The sequence below is a fragment of the Globicephala melas genome, chromosome X, assembly GCF_963455315.2.
Source record: "Globicephala melas chromosome X, mGloMel1.2, whole genome shotgun sequence".
Taxonomy (NCBI): Eukaryota; Metazoa; Chordata; class Mammalia; order Artiodactyla; family Delphinidae; genus Globicephala; species Globicephala melas.
In genome coordinates this window covers 110,665,032-110,687,003 of record NC_083335.1, presented here as the reverse complement: position 1 = coordinate 110,687,003, position 21,972 = coordinate 110,665,032, and the positions used below count along the sequence as shown (strand labels likewise).

The window sequence follows — 21,972 nt, the reverse complement described above, 5'->3', positions numbered from 1 at the left end:
CATATATATATTGTTTTTGTATCCATTCAGCGAGCATGTGTCTTTTGGTTGGAGCATTTAATCCATTCACGTTTAAGGTAATTATCGATATGTATGTTCCTATAACCATGTTCTTAATTGTTATGGGTTTCTTTTTGTAGGCCCTATTATTCTCTTGTGTTTCCCACTTAGTGAAGTTCCTTTAGCATTTGTTGTAGAGCTTGTTTGGTGGTGCTGAATTCTCTTCGCTTTTGCTTGTCCGTAAAGCTTTTGATTTCTCTGTCGAATCTGAATGAGATCCTTGCCGGGTAGAGTAATCTTGGTTGTAGGTTCTTCCCTTTCATCACTTTAAATATATAATGCTACTTCCTTCTGGCTTGTAGAGTTTCTTCTGAGAAATCAGCTGTTAACCTTATAGGAGTTCCCTTATATGTTATGTCGTGTTCCCCTTATGATTTCAATGATTTTTCTTTGTCTTTAATTTTTGTCTATTTGATTACTATATGTCTTGGTGTGTTTCCCTTGGGTTTATCCTGCCTGGGACTCTCTGTGCTTCCTGGACTTGGGTGGCTATTTCCTTTCCCATATTAGGGAAGTTTTTGACTACAATCTCTTCAAATATTTTCTCGGGTCCTTCCTCTGTCTCTTCTCCTTCTGGGACCCCTTTAATGCGAATGTTGTTGCATTTAATGTTGTCCCAGATGTCTCTTAGGCTGTCTTCATTTCTTTTCATTCTTTTTTCTTTATTCTGTTCCGCAGCAGTGAACTCCACCATTTTGTCTTCCAGGTCACTTATCCGTTCTTCTGCCTCAGTTATTCTGGTATTGATTCCTTCTAGTGTATTTTTCATTTCAGTTACTGTACTGTTCATCTCTGTTTGTTTGTTCTTTAATTCTTCCAGGTGTTTGTTCTTTAATTCTTCTAGGTCTCTGTTAAACATTTCTTGCATCTTCTCCATCTTTGCCTCCATTCTTTTTCCAAGGTCCTGGGTCATCTTCACTATCATTATTCTGAATTCTTTTTCTGGAAGGTTGCCTATCACCACTTCATTTAGTTGTTTTTCTGGGGTTTATCTTGTTCCCTCATCTGGTACAAAGTCCTCTGCCTTTTCATTTTGTCTATCTTTCCGTGAATGTGGTTTTCCTTCCACAGGCTGCAGAATTGTAGTTCTTCTTGCTTCTGCTGTCTGCCCTCTATGTGAACAATTATTATATGAATAATTGTGAACAACTATGCTGTCATGGTGACGTCACCTGCTAGCTGTGATGGGCTGGGAAACACCCCCACCTGCCGCCTCCACAGCCGAATCATTACTGAATCTAAAGTGCTCAGAGATTAAAATGGTGATGAATTACTTGCCTTTTGCTTTGGGGCTTATAAAAAAATTGTTAAAGTAATAAACTGAAATCCTACTCTTCAGCATAGGGAGAAGAGGGGAAACGAATTGAGATATTAACATCAGACAAAGTAGACTTCACAGCAAAGAAAACGACCAGGGATACAGAGAGATGTTACATAATAATGAAAGGGTCAGTTCCTATGAAGATATAATAATCCTAAATGTGTGTGCACCTAACAAGAGGAAAAGGGATACAGACATAGGGCCTAGAAAAGAATAGAGACCAGAAGTAGATCCACACACATATGACAAATTGACCTTTGACAAAGGTCTAAACACAAAGGGAGAAAGAACAGTCTTTTTAATAAATGGTATTGGAACAAATGAACATCCATATGCAAGAAAATGAATCTGAATCTAAATCCCACATCTTACACAACGTTAACTCAAAATGGATCAGAGATCTAAATGTAAAATGTAAACCTATAAAACTTCTGTAAGAAAACATAGAAGATGGGACTTCCCTGGTGGCGCAGTTGTTAAGAATCTGCCTGCCAACGCAGGGGATACAGGTTTGAGCCCTGGTCTGGGAAGATCCCACATGCCACAGAGCAACTAAGCCCATGCGGCACAACTACTGAGCCCGTGCTCTAGGGCCCGCGAGCCACAACTACTGAGCCCACGTGCCACAACTACTGCAGGCCACGTGCCTAGAGCCTGTGCTCTGCAACAAAGAGAAGCCACCGCAATGAGAAGCCCGCACATCACAACAATGAGCAGCCCCCGCTCGCCACAACTAGAGAAAGCCTGCACACAGCAACGACGACCCAAGGCAGCCAAATATAGATAAATAAAATAATTTTAAAAAGAAAGAAAACATAGAAGAAAAATCTTCATGACTTAAAATTAGGCAAAATTAGCCATGACACCAAAAGCACCATCCATAGAAGAAAAATCGATAAACTGGACTTTATCAAAATTAAAACCTTTTTCTCTGTGAAAGACACTTAAGAGATAAAAAGACAAGCTATAGACTGGGAGAAACTATTTGCAAGTCACATGTTCAAAAAGGGAATTGTATCCAGCATATGGAAAGAACTCTCAAAACTCAACAGTAAGAAAACAACTTATTTAAAAATTGGTTGAAAAAAAAATTGAAAAGGGCTTCCCTGTTGGCACATTGGTTAAGAATCTGTCTGCCAATGCAGGGGACACGAGTTCGAGCCCTAGTCCAGGAAGATCCCACATGCCATGGAGCAACTAAGCCAGTGCGCCACAACTACTGAGCCCGCACTCTAGGGCCTGTGAACCACAACTACTGAAGCCCGCGTGCCTAGAGCCCGTGCTCCACAACAAGAGAAGCCACTGCAACAAGAAGCACGTGCACTGCAATGAAGAGCAGCCCCTGCTCGCCACAGAGGAAGCCCGTGTGCAGCAATGAAGACCCAACGCAGCCAAAAATAGATAAATAAAAATTTTTTAAAAAGGCCAACATCATTAGCTATTAAGGAAATGCAAATTAAAACCACTGTGAGATAGCACTACCTACCTATTGAAATGGCTAAAATAAAAAAATACTGCCAAACCACATGATCATTTCAACAGATGCAAAAAAAGCATTTGATAAAATTCAACATCTATTCATGTTAAAAACTCTTACCGAAGTGGGTATAGAGGGAACATATCTCAACATAATAAAAGCTATTTATGACAAACCCACAGCCAACATAAGACTCAATGGTGAAAACCTGAAAGCCTTCCCACTAAAATCTGGAACAAGAGAAGGATGCCCACTCTCACTTCTCTTCAACATAGTATTGGAAGTCCTAGCCACAGCAGTCAGACAAGAAAAAGAAATAAAAGGTATCCAAATTGGAAGGGAAGAGGTAAAACTGTCATTATATGCAGATAACATGATACTATATACAGAAAACCCTTAAGACTCCACACAAAAACTAGTAGAACTAATAAATGAATTCAGCAAGGTAGCAGGATACAAGATTAACAAACAGAAACCTTTTGCATTTCTTTACACAAACAATGAAATATCAGAAAGGCAAAGTAAAAAACAACCCCTTTTAAAATCACATAAAAAAAATATATAGGGGGCTTCCCTGGTGTCGCAGTGGTTTAGAGTCCGCCTGCTGATGCAGAAGACGCAGGTTCGTGCCCTGGTCCAGGAGGATCCCACATGCCGTGGAGCGGCTGGGCCCGTGGGCCATGGCCGCTGAGCCTGCGCATCCAGAGCCTGTGCTCCACAGCGGGAGAGGCCACAGCAGTGAGAGGCCCGCGTACCGCAAAATAATAATAAAAATAAAAAATATCTAGGAATAAACCTGACCAAGGAGGTGAAAGACTTATGTGCTGAGAACTATAAAACATTGATTAAGGAAATTACAGATGATTCAAAGAAATGGAAAGATATCCCATGCTCCTGGATTGGAAGAATATTGTTAAAATGGCCATACTCCCCAAAGCAATCTACAGATTAAATGCGATCACTATCAAATTATCCATGACCTTTTTCACAGAACTAGAACAAATAATCCTAAAATTTATGTGGAACTATAAAAGACCTAGAATTGCCAAAATAAGCCTGAGGAAAAAGAACAAAGCAGGAGGTATAACCCACCCTGATTTCAGACTATACTACAAAGCTACAGTAATCAAAACAACATGGTACTGGCACAAAAACAGACATATGGATCAATGAAACAGAATAGAGAGCCCAGAAATAAATCCACACACCTATGATCAATTAATCTTCGGCAAAGGAGGCAAGAATATACAATGGAGAAAAGACAATCTCGTCAGCGAGTGGTGCTGGGCAAGCTGGACAGTCACATATAAATCAATGAAGTTAGAACACTCCCTCACACCATACACAAAAATAAACTCAAAATGGCTTAAAGACTTAAATATAAAACATGACACCATAAAAATCCTAGAAGAGAACACAGGCAAAACATTCTCTGACATAAATGTAAGAATGTTTTCTTAGATCAGTCTCCCAAGACAAGAGAAATAAAAGCAAATATAACAAATGGAACCAAATCAAACTTACAAGCTTTTGCACAGCAAAGGAAACCATAAACAAAATGAAAAGACAACCTACGGAATGGGAGAAAATATTTGCAAATGATGCAACTGACAAGGGCTTAATTTCTAAAATATACAAACAGCTCATACAACTCAATAACAAAAAAACAAACAACCCAATCAAAAAATGGGCAGAAGACCTAAAGAGGCATTTCTCCAAAGAAGACATACAGATAGCCAACAGACACATGAAAAGATACTCAACATTGCTAATTATTAAAATCAAAACTAGGGACTTCCCTGGTGGCACAGTGGTTAAGAATCCGCCTGCCAATGCAGGGGACACAGGTTTGAGCCCTGGTCTGGGAAGACCCCACATGACGCAGAGCAACTAAGCCCGTGTGCCACAACAACTGAGCCTGCGCTCTACAGCCCACGAGCCACAACTACTGAAGCCTGCGTTCCTAGAGCCTGTGCTCGCAACAAGAGAACCCACTGCAACAAGAAGCTCACACACTGTCACGAAGAGCAGCTCCTACTCAGTGCAGCTAGAGAACGCCTGAGCACAGCAATGAAGACCCAACACAGCCAAAAATAAATTAATTAAAAAAAAATCAAAACTACAATGAGGTATCACCTCATACCAGTCGGAATGGCCATCATCAAAGTCTACAAATAACAAATGCCAGAGAGGGTACGGAGAAAAGGGAACCGTCCTACACTGTTGGTGGGAATGTAAACTGGTACAGCCACTATGGAAAACAGTATGGAGGTTCCTTAAAAAACTAGAAAGACAGCTACCGTGTGATCCAGCAATCCCACTCCTGGGCAGATATCTGGAGAAAACTGTAATTTGAAAAGATACATTCACCCCAACGTTCACAGCAGCACTACTTACAATAGCCAAGACATGGAAGCAACCTAAATGTCCATCAACAGATGAATGGATAAAGAAGATGGGTGATATATATATATGTGTGTGTGTTTGTGTGTGTGTGTGTGTGTGTGTGTATACACAGACAATGGAATACTACTCTCCCATAAAAAAGAATGAAATAATGCCATATGCAGCAACATGGATGGACTTAGAGATTATCATACTAAGTAAGTCAGAAGAGAAAGACAAATACCATATATCACTTGCATGTGGAATCTAAAATATGATACAAATGAACTTATTTACAAAAGAGAAACAGACTCACAGACATAGAAAATAAACTTATGGTTACCAGAGGGAAAAGGAGGTGGGGAGGGATAAATTAGGAGTTTGGAATGAGCAGATACAAACTACTATATATATAATAGATAAACAACAAGGTCCTATTGTATAGCACAGGGAACTATATTCAATATCCTGTAATAAACCATAATGGAAAAGAATATGAAAAAGAATATGTATATATATAACTGAGTCACTTTGCTGTACACCAGAAACACAACATTGTAAATCAAGTATACTTCAATAAATAAGTAAATAAATGAAAATTTAAAGTATAGAAAAACTAATGCCAATACTAAGCGTTAACAGGGGCATAGAGCCACTTGAATCCTCATACACTGTTGGTGGGAATGCAAAATAGTGCTGCCATTCTAGAAAAGAGTTTGGCGATTTCTAATGAAGTTAAACAGACACTTACCCTATGACCCAGCAAACCTGCTCCTAAGTATTTACCCTAGAGAAATGCAAACCTCTACATGCATGTTTAAAGCAGCTCGATCCATAACTGCCAGAAACTGTAAATAACTCAAATTTCCTTCAACGGGTGAATGGATAAACACACTGTGATATGTCCATATAATGAATACTACTCGGCAATGAAAAAGAACAAACTACTGATACACACGACAGCTTGGATGAATCTCGGGGGCATTATACTAAGTGAAAGAAGCCACTCTCAAAGGTTACATACCATATGATTCCACTTACATGACAATCTTGAAAAGACAAAACTATAGTGACACAGAACAAATCAGCGGTTTCTAGAGATTAGGGTTGGGTGGGATGTGTGACTATAAAGAGGTAGCAGGAGGGAGATTTTTTAGTCGAAGGAACTGCTTTGTATTTTGATTATGGTGGTGGTTACGTGACTCTATACATGTTTTAAAATTCATAGAACTGTAGTCTTTCTTTAGGAAACTCTGAAGAAGCATGAATCTTGGGAATGATTCAAACAGGTGGTAAATCCTCATTTTTGCTTTATAAGTAGAAAAGTGGGTAAAACAGGGGAGCTGCTTCAAGCATAGGAAATGGCTTATCCCTAGATTCAGAGATGAGATGGGTGAAACGGAGAATAGTAAACTCAAAGGACAGAGGTGAAGTTTAAGGAGGCAGAAGTTAGGGCAGTGAATTTCACTGAGGGTAACGGTACAGTGGTACAAGATGACCGAAGAAGACAGTGTACATGGCTCCCTAGGGTGGTGGGTATGTAGTTTAAAAACATATATTCAATGTTAAAATTATCAACCTGAAAAATAAAGATAATAAAAGCTCAAGTCTTCGTCATATACGCTCAAGAAACAACACTTATACAATCTTCTTGGTTGGTGGCAATACCAAGATGATACTGAGAGCAATCGGGGATGGGGAGGATTAACAACAGAAGAGAGCAGCGATGTTGAAAAGGTGGCATCCACTGCTCCTAAGAAGGCGTGTGCATGTGAGAGGAGGGGCAGGTAAGGGCTGCAAAGTGGATGCTGACCCAGAACAGCAGAACACTTAAGGACTTAGAAAACAGGTGGAAACAAAACTAGATACAATTCAACAAGAATTTATTTATTGGGCTTGCGTGTTCAATAAATGTCTGCTTAACTAATTTTAGTAGCAATCACTCCCACACATTTGAGATGACTCAGCTCCCTTTACACATACACTCCCACTCCCAGGGCCCCAACAACTCTTTAAACAGAACCTCTTCTCTTTTTTCCAAATCACCCCCCCCCACTCCCCCATCCCAGCAGCTACCCTTTGACCCAGCCACATCTTGCCCCAGTATTTAGGTACAAGAAATTTCAACTATACAACACTGCCTGCAAGTTTTAACAACGAACGACCTACGAACAGCATGTGAGTGGATACCAAAAAATCAAGGCTATGTTAATGGAAGTAGAGTTTTCAGAACAAGGGAAATGAGCGTCTCACTGAACTGCCAGCCTGGCAGAGCACACCTGGCATACTGTCACTGCCAAACACCATGTTTGAAAAGGGATATTCCCTACCTGGAACATACCCAGAGGTTGGTCAGGGCTATGAAGAGGCTGAGAGCCACAGCTCATGAAGGGAGAATAGGGTGTTTAGAGAAGGTTTAAGGGAGAGCAAGTTAGCATCTTCAAATTGCTGAAAGGTTGTCCTCTGAAAGAGGGATTTGATTTTTTTGGCTATTCAACTCAACGTAAGAGCTTCCTAATATTTAGAATTTTCCAAATAGAATGGACAGGGTTGTAGGTAATGTGAGCTCAGTCTCTGGTATTATTTGTGCAGAAGGTCCCTGAAGGCCGTTCCTCAAGGGAGGCACGGAACATAATGCAGTGTTTAAGGCCACAGCCCCCACACTGTGTAAGATACACCTGGGTTCAAATCTGCTCTGCCACTTATTAGCTATGTGATCTTGAGCGAATTACTTAACTTCTCTGGCCCTTGGTTTCCTTTTGTATAAAAAGGAGGGTTCGAAGCAGACTGGAGACCATGGGTCGGGACCCCTCGGGCCCTTTACTTCATCCCCATTCTAATGGAAACCACTGTTGCCTCTGCCTATCCAGTAACTGTTCCCCCCTTTTCTGGTAATGGCCTATAATTTCCCCTGCTCTGATTCAGTAGTGGTTCTGGGGAGGGGAGGCAGGGTTGATCCCATAACTGCCTGACCCCTGGCCACAACCCCAGCTGCAGGGAAGGACGTGTGACCCAGCCTGGCCAATCTAGGCACAGTTCAGGGATGTGCACACGACCCAAGCTGGACCAACTGAGAGCCATTCACAGTCAGGACTTTCTCTAGGGGCACTATAGGAAAAGCTTGCTTTCTACAGAGGGCACCAATCTGAAAGACTATAACCTGGAGCTGCCAAGGGACCACTTCTGCCACCACCTGAGATGAGCCTGCCAGAGAATAAAGCCCACTCTGAGTCAAACAGGGCCAAGTAATACAAAGAGATATACTTGGTCATTTGAGCTCCTAAATCCAGCCATGCCTGAACCTAGCCCAGTCGCTTGGGATTTTCAGTTATTTGAGCAATAAATTCTCTTTTGTGCTTAAAGGCCATTTGAGGTGGGTTTGTGTCAGTTACATCTGAAAGAATCCTGACAGATACAACTACAAATGCCTATTAACTGGCCACAGTGAACTAGATACCGTAAAAACATTTGATGCTATTAAAGAAATCTAAGATTGAGGCAATATTAAGGTAAAATACATAAGCTAGATGGTAGCACCAAACTACTTAATTTAACATTTTGCAGTTCAATTTCTACCTGGAGGGCACACAGATGGATGCTGTCATCTACCCACCAAAAACGGCACAGAGAGGATAGATTCCTTCTTCCCCTCCCTCCGTCCCAAAAGAAAATCGGAATAGCTCCCTACAGATCTCTCTACCTCTAGTACTGCTTTCCTTCCAATCCATCCTCCACAAAGGGAGGTCACTGAAAGACCTAGAATCTCAAGCCTTCACTGCCCTGCTCAGAATTCTCCGACCCTACAAAGTAGAACCGAAGTCCCTTGGGTAGCCATACAAGGCTCATCATGTGCTGGCTCTTCCTCTCACATCCCGCCTCATCACCCGTCGCTCCCTCCTTAGCTCCCCAGAAAACCCCAATTAGTATTTCCTGCACATGCTCTGCTCTCGCACTTCTGGGCCTGTGCACACACTCTTCTCCCCGCCTGTAATGCTCTCCAGCAAACGCCTCTCCTTCACATGCTCCCTCCTCCATGAAGCCTTCCTGAAGCTCCCTTTCCTATGCTCCAAGGGACAGAGGTCAGAGGCCTCCAGCTAACTCCTACCCTTAGACCTCTTTCCTTTGGATTAAGAATCGCTAAGTGCATCCCACCAACTTGCTCAGTTCCAAGGGAGGAATATACTGTTCAATTATTCAAATGCAATGCCCAAAGGAAACTAAGATAAATATTGAAAATACATGATTACTCCCCCCAGCCCCCTGTTCCCTACCACCCCTGTGCTGGTAAAGCAAAAAATAGAATGTGAGAATTTCTATTACAAAAACTCCGAAAACTGGTTAAATTCATTTGTTGTATGGGAATTTTGTTCTAGCAACTGTTTGAAATGTTAAAGGAGATGGGGAAGGGCAATGCCTTGGACTTGGGAGAGGTTTTTTAAAGTGGGAATGACATCAGCATTGGTTTTAAAATGACTGCATCTGTAATTGAGACTACTGGCTGTGTGAATAACCTTTCTTTTTTCCATTATTTATTTATTATTTACTTTTTAATAGATTTATTTTATTTACTTATTTTTAGCTGCGTTGGGTCTTCATTGCTGCACGCGGGCTTTCTCTAGTTGCGGCGAGCGGGGGCTACTCTTTGTTGCGGTGTGCGGGCTTCTCACTGCGGTGGCTTCTCTTGTTGCAGAGCACAGGCTGTAGGCACACGGGCTTCAGTAGTTGTGGCTTGCGGGCTCTAGAGCGCAGGCTCAGTGGCCATGGCTCACGGGCCCAGCCGCTCCGCGGCACGTGGGATCTTCCCGGACCGGGGCACGAACCCGTGTCCCCTGCATCGGCAGGCGGACTGTCAGCCAGTGCGCCACCAGGGAAGCCCAAAATCTATCTTTTAAACTAATGGAAAAGGGGCTTCCCTGGTGGCGCACTGGCTGACAGTCCGCCTGCCGATGCAGGGGACACGGGTTCGTGCCCCGGTCCGGGAAGATCCCACGTGCCGCGGAGCGGCTGGGCCCGTGAGCCATGGCCACTGAGCCTGCGCGTCCGGAGCCTGTGCTCCGCAATGGGAGAGGCCACAACAGTGAGAGGCCCGCGCACCGCAAAAAAAAAAAGATAGGTTTTGCATAATTTGATATGTAAACCTCAAGCTTTCAGAGAATAATGTTGAAAATTTAAGCTCTAACATGCAGCAGCCTCATGCTTTACCTAAGGAGATCACAGGTGTGCAATTTTCACTTGCAAATGATGTCTTTTTCTAAATTGCCGCCGATTAGACTTCCCCCTCTGGGTTCACAAATAAAGCACAGGCTGCAAGCTGCCCTGGGCCGACGCATCTGTATCATCTCATACGACTGAGTGATGGCTTACAGGGAAACAAACTGGGTCGCAGGCCAAGCGCTGCAGGCATCCACTTCATTTTAGCTTTGTTCTAGCTTCGTTCCAGATCCCAGTGCTCATCTTAAAACTTTCAAACTTCACAGAAACCATTCTGGGCCCCTCAGCTACAATCAAATGTGCAAATGACTTTACCACTCTTTTAGGAGATTTTAATTCTTTGACTCTCTTGCCAATTCCTTAGCTTGAGGTATCAGTCCTTAGCCTGGTGTTGTGGAAACTTATAGAACACATTCAAACTCAGTAGGGCTGTCAGAATCCTCCTGGCCACGCCTTAAGTCCGAGGTATCAAGGGATTACTGGGTGCCACACTAGTAACCTTTCACCTGAACAGGAAAATCGCAAATGTCACCATTCGATATTTTCAATGACTTTTATTCCATCAGGTTCGGGTTCAGAGCATGGTGTCATCACACCTGTCACTCTGCCTCTGGGCTCTCCGGGAGTCCATAGATGGGCTTTGTGGGGGCAGGGAGCTGGAGGTCCTTGGACTCCTGGAACTTTTATGTGAGCATTTTTCCCAGGAGAAGATAAGATATTCACCCATCATCAAATTCTCAAATGGGTCTGTAACCCATTTGATTAAGGAACATTTCTCTAAATGTATTTTATGAACATTATGTTCTCCCTATTATGAGGCAGATGTGATATTTACTTCACTCTATTAGTGAATAACTTTATTTCACAGCAATCTGGCATGTCTAAAGTATTTATCTCTACTCTTTGGCCTGTTTCCAACAAGACGGAGCACTTATCACAGGGCTGTCAGCTCACCAAAAGGATGACCTTGAAAAAGGTCCCCTCAACTCCCTTGGCTGGAATTCTTCAACTGTAAAAGGAGATTAGGTGATCTACATGACCTTTTGGATCCCTCCGAAACTTGGGAGAGATTTCCCTCCTACGGGTCTATTATGGTCCTTTATTTGTAAATGGAAGATTCAAGGACTTTTTTCATTGAATTACTCTAATGTTTTTATCTGGCACTAAAATATTTAAAGGCTGTCCTGAAAAGAGCACAGCAAAAGCCCCCCTCCTGGCTGCACCTAAAAAGAACTGAAGTGGGAGATGGCAGAAGGCAGGGCTGGGGTTGATACTAGGTTATCTATCAAGTGCTCTCTTTCTCGAATCTTCGACACACAGACCAGACAATCATCTGTCAGACAGTCCTTTTCTGACTATGGACGAAAAATGTCATTTCTGCCCTTTTTGAACTCAGGGCTGCTGGGAATGCTTGTGTATGCCCTGGTCCACAACTGTTCTCATTCCCATCTTGACTATTAAATAAATTCCTGCTAGATTAAACTGAACTAAGGACAACGGATAGGTTGCAGCAACTTTGGCCCAGTCTCTTTTTATGGACATACAATTAGGTTCTAAGAACCCCCAAATGATGGTTGTATGGTAGAGGTCTGATGAATAATAATAACAAGAGCAGTGGTCATTTGTTAACTGCACATACTACAGCACATAGACTATGTGGTTTAAGCATTTTATTTCATTCATTTATTCATTCAATCAACAAATGTTTTTAAAATCTCTACAACTGCCAGACACTAAGTGCTAAGGACAAAATGGTAATTAAAAAGAAATCCTTGGTCCTGTGCAGCGGACTTTATAGCCTAGTGGGAATTCATTCATTTTAAGTCACACAAATAGATGTAAAATTCCAACTCGGTTACGTGCAGCAAAGGGAATGTGTGTCATGCTGTGAGGGCATCAAGGAGGGAGGGGAGGGAGGGCTCCCCCGGTGGAGCCGGGGTGGAAGAGAGGTTAAGATGTTACCCAGAGTGAGGGTGCAGCAGGAGGGCATACCTGCTTTGGAAAAGACCACTTTGGCTGCAGTCAGGAGAAATACCGGGAGGGGACTGAGAGTAGCTGCAGAGAGAAAACAGGCTGGGAAGCTAGTACCGGGGTAGAGACTGGCAAGGCTGGCAGCTTAGACAAGGAGGGCGGTGACGATAGAGCAGAGCAGAAGCAGCAGATGGATTCGAGAGACGTTCAGGAGATAGAATCAGCAGAGCTTGGTGATGGAATAGATACAGGTGGGAAAGGAAGAAAGAAGGGGCCAAAAAGACTCCTGGGTTGCTGACTTGGGGCTCCAAATGGGTGGTGGTACCCAGATTTGTTGGGAAAGATCAAGAGTTTGCTGTTGGGCATGAGAGATTGGGGGTGGTTTTCTCTCATTTTCTCCCTCCTGGTATGGCTCTTGACAAAGTCACGTTTTCAAGTCAGCTGAGCCAGCTGTTAAGCATTTACCAGCACACCACTGATGGTGCGTGAGAAGCTGGTGAGCTGCAGCTGGACTGCAAAGTTTGATAGAACTCTGCATTTTATTCTAGGAGTGACGAAAGCCATGGCAAGTTGTAGGCAGGAGAGCAGTGTAAGGTTGCTTACTGCTGGGGAGGAGGGGCCAAGAGTGGAAGCAAGGAACTAATCAGGAGGCTAAAGGGGCAGTCCAGGCATGAGATGATGGTGGCCTGGACTCGGGTGGGGGCAGTGGACAGGGACAGAAGTGGGTGGAGCGCAGAGAGATTTTGGTGATCTAATTCATTAGGACATTCTCTCACTTTTTGGTGGGGCATGAGGGAAAAGAAGAAATCCAAGCTGACTCCTGGGTTACTCCTAGACTATGTTTATTAATATGGCCTTAATTTTTACAACTTAATAAAATCTCGAACATACAGGAAAGCAGAGAGAACAATATAACCAATACCCATCACTCAGATCCAACAAATGAAAGTATTCCACCAGGAAGGAACGGTACAAATTCCTTCCTTTTTTAAAAAAGAAAGAAAATGTTACAGATAAAGTTGCAGGCTTTTTTTCCTTTATTAATATGGTAAGTTATATTAATAGATTTTCTTAAAGAAAATTTCCTGGTGTTACTGAGATAAACTTTACTTGATTATGCTGTATTTTTAATACATTGCTGGCTTCATTTTATTAATAATTTACTTTATATTTTTGCATCAATATTTATAAGTGAATTTCCTCCATAAATAATATTTCTCATTGCGTCTTGTTTGGCCATGGTATCTTGGGATATTGGCCACATAAAAGGAGTTGGTAGTTATCCCTCTTTATCTTTTATCTGAAACAGTTTATTTAAGATAGGGGTTATCTGTTAATCTCTTGCCCCTCTCTCACTCCATTGTAGTCACCACGCAAAAACCCGAGCTCTGGTTAAATCTGACTCTTTGCCTACCGCTGGGGGTGCACCTGCGCAGCTGGAAAAAAAAAAACCACAGCCATACTGGTTGAACTTGCTTGAAATTAATGACCCTTAATGCTGTCCAACAATCATACTAGAAATCCCTGGACCATCCATTCCCTTCTTCTCCTAAAGGACAATTTCAAACCTTCTCCCCTCTCCTCAAACCTCTGATAACTCCTCTCCAACTTCACTCTCTGCTAATGACGGTGCCTTGTGTTTCACTGAGAAAGCAGAAGCAATCAAAAGAGAACACTGAGTCCGCGTACCCTGCCTTCCCTCTTGTTTTGATGGATAAACTATCTCTGCTCCAGTAATTCCCACTCTCACTCTTGCATTATCAGTTTTTCCCTATCTACTGGATCATTTCTACCAGATATATAATTTCTCAAATAAACCCCTCTCAAGCTCACATCTCCACCCAACCACTGCTCTCCTTTACAGCGACTCTTCAAAAGAATCGTTTCAACGCAATCTTTAGCTCTTGTTCTTCCCTTCTCGAGCTCCCCTCAACCAATTTCTGCCTCTAATACTCACATAAACTGCATGACAAGATCACCAACAACTTCCACACCGCTAAATCTAATGGTCACTTCTCAGTCTTGTTGCTACTTGTCTTTGACCCATTATTAGTCTTTCCCCCATCTGATACTCCTCCTTGAATCACTTTCCTCACTTGGCTTCTAGGATGACAACCACCCTTGGCTGGTTTTCCCCCTTCCTTATCTGCTGCTTCTCAGTCTCCCTTGGTGTTCCCTCCTCATCTTCCGGAGCTCTCCATTTTTGGAAAGCTCCTCTTTAAATATCATCTCTTCTCTGTTTAACTCACTCCTGTGATCTCATCCAGTCTCATTATCTTTCATTACATATATGTGTACCAACAGCTCCAAGATTTTCATCTCCAGCCCTAACCTCTCCCCTGACTTCTAGACTCATACATTCAACTGCCTATTTACCATTTCCACTTGGATGTCTAATGGTCACCTCGAAATTAATAAAACTCCTTATCTTCCCCCAGAAACTTGCTCCTCCACAATCTTCCCCATCTCAGTAAAAGGCAATTCCATCCTACCAGTTACTCAAGCCAAAAATCTTGGAGTCATTCTTGACTTTTTTCCATACATCGTACACTCAGTCCACCAGTAAAGCTTGTCTCTACCTATGAAATTTTCCCCAAACTCAACCATTCCTATCTGTCTCCACTACAACCACCCTTGTCTGAGCCATCATGCTCCAGAAGCTTCCTAACTGGTCGCCCTGTTGTGCATCTTGACACCTTATATTCCATGCAGCCGGTGGAGTGATTCTTTTCAAACATCATTCAGATGATGCCACTCATCTGCTCAAAGCCCTCTCATGGCTTCCCTTCCCACTCAGAATAAAAGCCAAATTCCTTAGCCTTCAAAGATGAATGAATAAATAAACCTCTAAATGTTCCTTGGTCCTAGTCTATAAACTCATCTTGGACTAGGAATTTTTTCACTTATTCAATTTTCTTTAATGGTTATAGTCTAATTAGGATGTAATTTTTTCTTGCTTTAACACTGGTAACATTTATCTAGAAAACTGTCATTTACGTTTTCAAATTTACTGCCCAAAATTGTTCGTAGTATTTTTCCATTTTCTCCTAATATTGTCTATTTGTCCCTTTTCCCATCCCCCCATCAACCCTGACAGAAGTTTGCCTTTTTATTAGTCTTTTTAAAAAACTAGCTTCTGATTTTGTCAATCTTTATTATTTGTTTTATGTTACATTAATTGTTGGTCTTGTCTTTATTATTTCCTTTCATCTATTTCCTTGGGTATACTCTGTTGTCCTTTTCTCAACTTGAGTTCATTAATTTGTAAATCCTTCTTCTTTTCTTATACATTTCAGGATATAAACTTCTCTTCACATCCCACTTTAGCTATATTCCATAAATTGGTATTTGGAATGCCTTTGTTTTTATTCAGTTCTAAATATTTTATAATTTCCATTATAATTTCTTCTTAGATCCATGACATCATATATGTACATATATATATGTGTGTGTATATATTCATGACGTACATATCCATTACCTGTTTAAATATATTTAGAAGTGGGCTTAGTAGGATTCCAAACATATTTGGCGGGGGGGGGGGGGCGTTAGCAGTCATTGTTTATTGCTAATTTTCTTGCATTTTGGTCAAAAAATGTGGTATGCATAAAGTTGACTCTTCAGTATTTTTTGAGGTTTCCTTTATACCCTAATTTGTCATCAATTTTTGAAAAATATACTTTGCAAGGTTGAAACAAATAAGTATTTTCTACTGGTTGGGCACAGAATTCTACGTATGTATACTTGATCAAGTTTGTTTCTTATGACAGTGTTCAAATTTTCTATGTCCTAATTATTTCTCTGCTTTATTAGTATCTGAGAGAAGGGTATTTAAAAACTCCCACTATGGTTATGGATTTGTTAACAATTAAGTCAAGTTTTTCTTTATACATTTTGAAGCTATGTTGTTAGTATTCTGTGGGTTTAAAACTGCTCTATTTTTTTTGGTGAATTATCCTTTTATCATCTAGTAATAACGTTTCTTAATCCCTAATAGAATTCTTTTAAATTTCAAAAGCTTATCTGTCTGATGTTAGTATCAATATAATTACTCCAACTTATTTTTGCCTAGCATTTGCCTAGTATATATTTGCCTAGTATATCTTGCCTAGTATATCACTAATTACTTTCAAACTTTCAGTATCCTCTGTTTTGTCTCTTATAAATCACATATATCTTTAAAATTTTTTAAAAATTAATTTCCATTATCTGGTTAATTTAAAATTTTACATCTATTGTGATTGCCTTTTTATTACTCTTTTTAAAAAACTGGCTTTTGGTTTTGTCAATCTTTATTATTTAGCAGTAAGTACATCTGGCAAATGACTAATGGAAAAAATTCTCTTTCACAGACACGGGAAAAGGAATTAGTTGATATGCTAGCTGATCTGAACAAAGTATTGCCTCTAACAAAAGAATAATTACGAGTTTGGTATATTTAACACTGATTTCTAACAAGTGAAATCAATGTAAGTTGATGTCAACTTAAAAAGCTCAACATCACTAATCATCAGAGAAATGCAAATCAAAACCACAATGAGATACCACCTCACACCTGTCAGAACGGCCATCACCAAAAAGACCACAAATAACATGTTGGTGAGGATGTGGAGAAAAGGGAACCCTAGCACACTGCTGGTTGGAATGTAAATTGGTGCAGCCACTACAGAAAAGAGTATGGACCTCAAAAAACTAAAATCAGAACTACCATATGATCCAGCAATTCCACTCCTGGGTATATATCCAAAGAAAACAAAAACACTAATTTGAAAAGATACATGCACCCCAATGTTCATAGCAGCATTACTTACAATAGCCAAGATATGGAAGCAACCTAAATGTCCATCAACAGATGAATGGATAAAGAAGATGTGGTGTATATATACAACGGAATACTACTCGACCATAAAAAAGAATGAAATTCTGCCATTTGCAACAACATGGATGGACCTAGAGGGTATTAGGCTAGTGAAATAAGTCAGACAGAGAAAGACAAATACTGTGTTTTATCACTTATATGTGGAATCTAAAAAATAAAGCAAACAAACAAATATAACAAAACAGAAACAGACTCACAGATATGGAGAACAAATTAGTGATTACCAGTGGGGAGAGGGAAGGGGGGAGGGACAAGATAGGGGTAGGAGACTAAGAGGTACAAACTACTATGTATAAAATCAAGAGGCTACAAGGATATTTTGTACAGCACGGGGAAATATAGCCCTTATTTTATAATAACTTTCAATGGAATATAACCTATAAAACTAATGAATCACCAAGTTATACACCTGAAACTAATATGGTAAATCAACTATACTTTAAAAAAAAACGAACAAATCAGAAAGAGGTCAGCCTGGTACCAGTTGACAATGGAAACTGCCTCATAAACATCTGCACCTATCTACAGGGGATGGGAAATATAGTATAAACTTTAGAAACCACTCATTCAGAGTCCAGCTCATTCATTTTTTATTGTGGTAAAATATGCATAACATAAAATTGCTCATTCATTCTTACACAGTGGATAGGTGACCTGCCTAAGATCACTCAGAAAAGATGACCAGGCCCTAAATGGGTTAGGGCTCTACAACTGTGAAAACTAGCTGTTGGGGCGGGATGGGTGCGAGGTGGGGGAAAGTGGGAAGGAGTGATTCTGCATGTGCAGACTCACGGGATTTTCCAACAGAACCGTACTTGGAGTGTTCTGGTTAACCAGAAAAGCTTGACTATGCAGTCAGGAAGGGAAAAACAGGGCAAACATGAGGGCTTCTCACGAACTACCCCCAAAATAAATACAACTAAAGGCTCAGACAACTTTTTTTTAATCATTAAAATGTTGGAGAGGAAAGTCCAATGCTGCAGATTTGCTTTAATGGGAAGACAGTTCTTTTGCTCCTGAGGGAAGGTAAGCTTGGATCAATAGCTGGGTCATTAGGATGGCTCAGAGTCTGCAGAACATATTTTATCAACAAGGACTTAAGGGTACTTTTCATGTGCCTGGACCACTGCTTGATGCAAAAGGAATGAAACTGATGAGGTCTCTGTGCTTAAGGATCTCACAGAATCCATGAGGAGACGTAATTATGTTCAAAGACCAGAAAGCAATTAGTAGCTGTATCAAGGCCGTCAGGAAAAAGAGCATCCTGGGCCAGGGTGGTGAGGCGAGGACTTGTGGCCTGGATATGTGTGGCCTATATCAAAATCATAACACCATCAACAGCACTCAACTATTTGCTAACTGCCTACTGGGGCGGGGGGCAGGCAACATACTGGGCAGTAATCACAGGTGTTTATATCCTCATTTTACAGATAAGGGCATAGTCTCAGAGAGGCTGGGAAACGGTTACACCTGTAGTTGAAGGACGAGCTAGAGATTCAAACCCAGGTGTGACACAAGAACCAGGCTTGATCAGTTCTCCTTAAAGCCCCTTCCATCACAGTAATGAAGGGCCAGGATTTTCAACTTGGATTTTTAAAACACTTTGTAGAAGTAATTATAATATATTCCAAAGAGGAAGGCAAAAAAAAAAAATCACCCCCACTTGCCTGCCTACTTCTTCTTCAGTTCTTAGCTTGAACATCGTCTCTTCCAGGACTCCTCCCTGCTCCCCAAACTGGGCTAAGCTCCCAAAATAAGAACCACAGTCCTTCATGTGCAATTTCAAAAGCCAATATGCTCTGAAAATTTAAAGTGTTTTCATAATTTTGCAGCAAGCTCGTTTGGTAGCAAAAGGTGACCTGATGTGAAACTACTTTCAGTCTTTACTTTTCCTACTCAGTGTGAATCTTCATATTCCAATGTGGAAAATAATAATGTGTTTGATTAAGGGTGCTGCCTAGACTTCACTGCAGTTACTAGAGAATATATATGTATATTACCTTCCTAAAGTCCAAACACTGCGGACTTGCAAACCACATCTGACCCCAGGAGTTTCAGACAAGGGACTCTGGACCTATTCCCTACGCATAAATCTGACTGCACTACAAGTATTTATTCTTCTTTGTAGGCCCAGCACCTGACAGAGTGCCTTGCACATAATAGGGACACAATAAATATCTCCTGAATGAAGAAACAAGGCTGTGAAATTGGCTATAGGGAAAAGGGGCAGTGGCTTGGGAGTGACCACGGCTCCCAACTTGAAGGCCAGGCCTCTACCCTGGAAGGCCACTTCCTTCTCTGACGTGGAGCTCCTATAAATAATTGCCGTTGATGGAGGGCAAGCAACATAGCTGTTGTCTTCACTAGGAATAAAAATAGTCCAGTGGTCTTACATGATGGGCCCAGATATAACTTTAGCCGGGTAATACAAAACAGGAGACATTCCATACCTCAGACTACATGGGCAGCTTCGAAGATGCCCTCCAACTTGGGAGAAGACCTGCACTGGGTCTGACCCTGCTACCTGCAGTAACCTTTCTGGCCTGCAGTTTTCTCATCTGTAAAATGGCAACCAGAGTAAGCCCTAAGACCCTCGCAGGTGGGTCTCTAACAAGATAATTCAAGGGCAGAATAGCAGCAGTCGCCACACACCCCGGAGTGGGATGCACACCTCAGGAGTTTCTTCACTCCCGTCTACTGTCCTCGCAGTCCAGAGCTCACCATCCTCATTCAGTGTGCTCTGTCCAACCTACACACACCTCCTTCCATCCAAAAGCAGCAGAGTCAATGCAGAAAGACGCATTTTGTACCCAGGGCACCCAGGGGTCTCCTTCTATCTTCGATCCCAAACAGCGGTCAAAGAATCCTGTGCAGTGTAGCCGCACAGCCCTTAGGTCCCCTGGCTCGTAAAGTGGACGGGGTGGGGAGTAACCACCGGCCAGCAAGGACCGGATTTAAAGAGGAAATTTCCTCTTAACTACAAAGTCTCAGCACACGAGAGGGGGCTGGGTAGGAGAATAAGTGCCTCGAGATGGCAGTTCGGGGTGGTTCCTCCTTACCTGGTAACACAGGATTGTCTGCTGCACCAGCCGCGCGTATCCGTCTAAGCGGACCCCGGAATTGCTCCTGCTCCTCATCTCCGCGTTGCTCCGGGGCCTCGGCGTCCGACCTGCTACAAGGAGGTGGAACGCCCGGGCTGCGGCCGCCGAGCGGGCCCGGTTCCCAAGCACTCACAGCCTCGGTCAGTTCTCGAGATGGAGCCCGGCGTTACGAGGTAGGGACTTTTTTAAACGACAGAACCAAACTATGATTGGAAAGCAAGCCAACTAGAGTTTCTTACTGCTGAAAGGCGCGGAGGAGGAGAAAGGGGCTGGCGCTACGGCTGCCCCGCCTTGACCAGGTCCGTAGCGCTCCCGACGCTCGCGGGTCTCTCGCGGCCCCGCGAGAGAAGTGGGGAACTGGGTTCCGGGCGTGGGGCGACGATGCCCCCGCCGAGCCTTTTTTGTCTTCAGGCTGTCGTGAGACGGCCTCGGGGCCGGCCGCGAACTCTATACGACCCGCCTGCCGCAGCAGACACACAGCCCAGTCCCCGGCCGCGCCCCCGCCGCGGAACGGAACCCTCCGAGTCGCGGCCAGTGGGGGAAGGAAAACGAGGTGGCCCCCGAGAGCAGCGGGGAACTTGGCTCCGGGCGGGAACGTTTGCCTCTCTCAGCCCCTTATCTCCCTGCCGGCCGTCGACCTCAGCGGGGGCTGTTGACATAGGTCCTTCCGTCGCGGGCATCTGGACGCCCCGGGCCCGCCCCCGGACCCGCCCCCGGCGCGGAGCCGAATCCGTGGAGCCGGGCCTGAGGCCCAGAACACGCCTAACACGCCTAACACGCTCTGTCGCTGGCGGCCCCGCCCAGCCCTGAGATGAGCTTACAACCCCATCCCTGGCCCCGCCCTCTAGCACCGCCCCTAGATCCGCCGTCGCGGAGCAGAAAGCTCGCAGCTGCGGAGATAAAGGACTGACTCCGGGCGGGGGATAAGGCTGCCTTCCTAAGAGGGCCCCGGAATGGGTTGCCAACCTCGCCAGAGGTGGGAGAAATAGGTCCGCCCACTGCGGCTGCCTGGGCGCCCCTCCGCGGACCATAATAGTAGCTCTGCCCCTGGCGCGTCTGCGCCCACGAGCGGAAGTAGAGTAGTGGGGCCCGGGGGGAAGAGGAGAGGGGGCGACTGGGGCAGAGCAGGGTCCCCCAGCTGCCCCCCGCGCCTGCGGCCTCGCCACTAGTCACCTGGCAGAAGCTCACCGAGCCTGGCCTGCAGTCCATCTCCAGACCTGCAACTTGAAACTCGACATTACAGTTTCTCGTGGCCTATCATTACCCACAGTGTTTACAATCTTCTGCCCACTATTCATTTTCCACCAAAATCTGGTCCCATATTAATTCCAGAGGACAGCTCAGCTAATATCCTTAACTCAAGCCCTTTGCTAGTCTCCATGCATCTACTGTATGCTTGACCCAGTAGGCCTCCTCCTCCTTGCCTATCTGAAGCTTGTCTTTGCTTTAAGGGCCTGCTCGGCTTTTCCCTATTAGCTCTCCCCATTCTCTGAATTCCCATAACAATTTCTTTAGTAAGAACTTAGGTCTTGGAGTCAGTTCAAATTGAGTTCAAATTCCAGTTCTG

General features: G+C 43.2%; 1 protein-coding gene across 6 annotated transcripts in view; it reads right to left on the bottom strand.

The window, feature by feature from the left end:
• The window catches only part of PHKA2 (phosphorylase kinase regulatory subunit alpha 2), an 86,982-nt gene extending 65,809 nt beyond the window's left edge, over positions 1-21,173 (bottom strand). For 2 of the 6 annotated variants that reach the window (XM_030843783.2, XM_060292639.1), the window contains exon 1: positions 20,364-21,171. In XM_030843783.2, the coding sequence (XP_030699643.1) occupies positions 20,364-20,441 (78 nt within the window). In that variant the 5' untranslated portion in view covers positions 20,442-21,171. Of the gene's footprint in view, positions 1-20,363 lie in introns of all 6 variants that reach the window. The other 4 variants (XM_060292643.2, XM_060292641.1, XM_060292640.1 and 1 more) reach the window with 4 other exon arrangements.
• Positions 21,174-21,972: the final 799 nt, after the last annotated feature.